The sequence below is a fragment of the Alnus glutinosa genome, chromosome 9 (genome assembly GCF_958979055.1).
Source record: "Alnus glutinosa chromosome 9, dhAlnGlut1.1, whole genome shotgun sequence".
Lineage (NCBI taxonomy): Eukaryota > Viridiplantae > Streptophyta > Magnoliopsida > Fagales > Betulaceae > Alnus > Alnus glutinosa.
Window position 1 is genome coordinate 22,811,375 of NC_084894.1, and position 4,406 is coordinate 22,815,780.

At 36.4% G+C, this 4,406-nt stretch overlaps 1 protein-coding gene across 3 annotated transcripts; it reads left to right on the forward strand.

Moving 5' to 3' along the window:
• The first annotated feature begins 427 nt into the window (after positions 1–427).
• On the forward strand, positions 428–3,969 carry LOC133877805 (uncharacterized). 3 transcript variants are annotated; one of them, XM_062316221.1, is made up of 12 exons: positions 432–725; positions 820–954; positions 1,585–1,651; positions 1,795–1,891; positions 1,966–2,013; positions 2,176–2,272; positions 2,435–2,518; positions 2,806–2,846; positions 2,977–3,042; positions 3,142–3,201; positions 3,497–3,548; positions 3,638–3,969. In XM_062316221.1, exons 1-12 carry the CDS (start codon positions 566–568, stop codon positions 3,727–3,729), a joined length of 999 nt encoding a protein of 332 aa, XP_062172205.1. In that variant the 5' UTR covers positions 432–565; the 3' UTR covers positions 3,730–3,969. The 3 variants fall into 3 exon arrangements, with proteins under 3 accessions (XP_062172207.1, XP_062172206.1, XP_062172205.1); XM_062316223.1 differs by lacking the exon at positions 820–954 and having other exon boundaries at positions 428–725; XM_062316222.1 differs by lacking the exon at positions 3,142–3,201 and having other exon boundaries at positions 430–725.
• The last annotated feature ends 437 nt before the right edge of the window (positions 3,970–4,406 follow it).

Consider the following 4,406-nt stretch of genomic DNA (forward strand, 5'->3'; position numbering starts at 1 on the left):
TTTATTTATTTATTTTTTATAATAAGGTTGAGATATTTTTTAAATAATTTCTTTTATCCCATGTGTTACTGAAATCCTAAGTATTACTTGTGATACATGTGCCATGTGGGTGTCTCATTTGAGCTAGACGAAATACGTGAAAAAATGAACAAGTGTCAACATTTTAATGTGGGTGACATGGTCTGTTAAAAAAATGAACGAAAGACCGACAGAAGTACTAATTGTGTTTTTTCATGGATCACTTGTGACGCTTTTTTTTAAAACCAAAACGACGATTCGATTTATGACTTAACCACAATTATATGAGCTATTTAACCATATTATTTATTCCCTTTGGTTCAATTCTCACGTGGCAGCAAGACAATGTCCGGGCCCAATGCGGTAGTGGACTTCAATATGAATCTGGCTCTTTGGCTATTTCGGCTATTAAGTCGACAACTTTCATCTTCGTTATAACAAGCTAAGGCTGAATGACTTCTTTGCTGTCACATCCGTACAGTCTTCTTCTAAGGCATCGTCTACATGCCCAAGAATCGTCCAAAGGTGTGAATGAGTTTCTGGGGAAATGGTAGAATTACCCTATCAGAGAAAGCCGTTAGCTCGGGGGAAGCTGATTGGTCGGTGTACGGTCTCCTGTATCTCCGTTTTGCTCTCTCAATTTGCTCTCTCTTTGATCCCTCGCTTCTTCTCTGCCTCCCCACTTCTCATCCAAGTCGCACTCTCAGGTTCTCTCTCTCTCTGGTTCATGTACTATATACATGTGTCTGTGTGTAAAGATGATTTGTTTTGAAACTTTTAGGGGTTGTTTCTTTTTCATAGCTCTGGTATTGCTGGTGTTTGTGGTTTTGGGGAGATGGTGTAGGCGGCTTCTTGGAGTCCATGCGTCGGCTCCGGCTTTTGTTTTCTTCAATGTGCTGTTCGTTTGGGCTCTTTACTTCGCTGTCATTCGACGAGGTGCTTGTGTTTTTTTTTTTCATTACCTTCAAGAACTTTCCTATTCAAGCCCCAAAAAAATAACTTGATTGAAGTATGAAACGTGACGTTCTTCTTAGTCTGTAAAGAATTTGCATGTATATCTTTTTGGGTATTTTCAGATTGTTTGTGATAAATAACACCACTTCACGTGGGGCTCTGACTCCCCCTCAGTGGATCTTAACACATGTTTGAACTCATGATTACATATTTTCCTATCATAATAAATTGCTATTCGTCCAAAAGTTTTAGCTGGTAGAAAATAATGAATTTTAATCACACTCTGTCGGCTTTTTGATGGGTGAAACCCAATACTTTGAATTTTAACATTTTAATGGGAGAGTGGTATAGTGGAGTCGGTCCCAAAAATCTAAACTAACAGAAAATGGTAAATTTAATCACTTAACAATTATTCGAACAGTTTGGTTCTATCTGTAGGGATTGGTTGTGCTTCAACTTGTTTGATTGTTGAAAATGCTTAGCACCAAAAGAACTTGCTTTGGTTATGGGTATATGAAATAGCTATATCTCATCATGAAACAGAGATCTTGTAATATACTCTCTAGCTGACTCTTCTAAAATTGAGTGCTGACTCTGTTGCCTGCTTTGCAGCTGTATCATTGGTAATGGATATTGTGTTTAGTGGAGAGGTTACCATGCTCATCATTGGTCTGTGTAGGTTGGTCTTTATTTATATTATCACTTTCAAAAATCTCCTTACGAATCCACTCATAGAAAAAAAAGGAGGAAGATTTGTAGTTTGTTATGCCATGCTCTGTTGGTATTTACGTGTTGCTCTAAATAGCATGTTTTTCATGGCAGTATCATTGCAAGCAATCCTGGTTTAGTAACATGTGGGTCTTCCTGTGCAAATGAACTTGTCGAAAGTTTAGATGCTGAAGTTGAAGCCCATAATGAGGTTGGAAAATTGTATTCAGTTAATTAACGATATAATGCCGCAGGCATAATGACCTTCCACATTCAATTGTGCAGGTAGTGGAAACCTCAGCAAGTGGCTTGTGTCATGAATCCCTGACCAAGGTAATCATCTTTGTTTCATTTTTTCTTTTCAATGATAGAGAACACCACAACTCTGTTATCATATGAGTTACTTTCTTTTTTTCTTTCTAATCGTTCCAATTGCTTCTTGCTTTGTGGTTCTCTGCAATATGATTGTGTCTCCTTTATTGTTTTCAATTGCAGGGTTCTACTTTGGGCAGGAGGATAAAATATTGTAGAAGCTGCAAGGCATACATAGAGGGATTTGATCACCATTGCCCTGCTTTTGGGAACTGTATAGGTAATGAATATATGTCTGACAGTGTTTTCCTTGTTGAATTCACTATAAACTTCTTAAAATCCCCTTATGCTGTTCTTTTTTGTAAGTTGTCCTTCAACTTCTTTACACCGAATGTGACTGTGTACCTGTGTCGACAATGATGTTCATGTAGTTTCTATGCAGGCCAAAATAATCATGCCCTCTTCATGGTTCTTCTAGCTGGATTTCTTGCTACTGAAGCTTCTTACGTAGTATGCTCATCCCAGTGTAAGCTTATGGTTGGCCATACCTGATATTTTTTGTTTAATTACTGTCATTGAGTATCATAGGACACAAACGAATCTATGCAAATGTATCATATGAATGTCACTCATTTTAGTTAATACTTGTGGCATCAGGAGCCCCCCAAAGAGTACACCTTGCATAATGACATAATATGGATCAAAAGTTAGAAACCAGCTTCAATTTTCCTTGTTTCACCTCTTTTGCTTTGGGAGTGCTTTTTATTGTTCGATTTTATTTTATTCATTTACGTACTTTGGTACTTTTTTCAGTTGCTGCAAAGTCCCAGATCATAGATAGAACTACGTTGGAGGTAGGTCATTGCACTAGAGGTTTTGTTTATAGAGTGCTACTTTGTTACTAACTGTCCATTTTACTCAAAAGTTTTGTCATTCTTTACTTTATGTTATTTATTTATTTTATTTTTGTACTAATTTGTGTAGACTAGTCTGTCTGGAAATCTGGCTATTAGCACAATGCTGTTCTCTATTCTCCAATTGATGTGGCAGGTTTGTATTGTTTTTGCCAATTTGTTCTTTTCTGAAAGATTTAGTGATGAGAAGGTAATTTGTTTGGGCATATAATAGGATCTACTTGTGTACTTGTAGGTGGTGTTTATGTCATGGCACATATATTGTATATGTTTCAACATCAGAACTGATGAATGGGTAAGTTCCTAAATGAAACATGATTCAAAGGGAAAAAAGAAGAAGAAGAAAAGAGAGTAAGATGTGTCTTTGTGTTGGGGGGGGGGGGGGGGGGGGGGGGGTGAGTATTCTTTTCACTCTATTGAACTAAGATTAGTCATAAAGGTCAATAGTTTTAAGAGAGTAGGATCATGGACCTACAGTCAGAACACTTCTGTAGCATCTCTCTCTCTCTCTAGAAAGTGCATGAGTCTTCTCTTTGTTCAATCTGCAAAATAGGTGATTTTAAGCAGTTTGTCTTTTCTTTTTTTCTCAGATAAACTGGAAAAAGTATCCCGAGTTCCAACATGTTATTGAGTCGCAACCAGGTAAATATATGTGAAAGATCTATTCTTGCTCTAAATATCCATAACCAATATTGATACGTGGAATAATATTCAATCTTTTATCTGTCTAGGGCAAAGCTTTAGTAAGGTGAGATTTAGAAATCCATATGATAAGGGCATTCTAGAAAATGTGAAGGAGTTTCTAGCTTTAGAAGAAAAGTAGAACTAGCACATACGTTCTCTGCCAGCCCTTCTTGATTGTCTGGCTTCCTTGCGTTGCTCTTAATCTTCAGTTGTGAGGAGCATTTACTTGTAATAGTCCAAGTAACATCATGGCCGGCCTGTGAACGTGAATATATGTATACATGTGTGTGTGATTAGCATTTAATTGAATAGCATAACAAATTCATATTGCTACTGAATATGTTTTTTTGGACACCGAGAATGAAAAGTTTTCATGATATTTTGTAGTACTTAATTTCATACAGACCACCAGATGCAGGAGTTCAGTAGAAACCTGAGACTTAACTGACCAAAGTCTCAAATGGCACTCAATTATTTTAAAAGCAATCAACGAAGTCTTACATTTTCAAGCTTTTATAGACAAACAAGCTGAAGGGCACGTTTGTTACAGCCTTACAGGAATGGACTCGGATGAAATAAGTTGAATAACTATTCCGTCGTTTGGTTTGTTTATTATTTACAAGAATAACCATTCTACATGAAAAGCTATTCCTCCAAAAAAAAAAAAAAATGACAGGAATAACTATTCTCCTAGGAATAAAATACCACTTTTTTTTTTCCCCAAAAAACCATTCTGTTTTATTTTATTTTTGTGGCAAAAAAAAAAAAAAAAAAAAAAAGGGAAAATAAATGGTTCTATCTTTGTGTTGGTTGCAC

Bases quoted from the DNA above. Each gene is read 5' to 3' on its own strand.
- LOC133877805 (XM_062316221.1), top strand. From the start codon at position 566: ATGGTAGAATTACCCTATCAGAGAAAGCCGTTAGCTCGGGGGAAGCTG. The intron at 1,652-1,794 runs GTTGGTCTTTAT...TTTTCATGGCAG, and splicing joins CTCATCATTGGTCTGTGTAG to TATCATTGCAAGCAATCCTG. The intron at 2,847-2,976 runs GTAGGTCATTGC...TAATTTGTGTAG, and splicing joins TAGATAGAACTACGTTGGAG to ACTAGTCTGTCTGGAAATCT.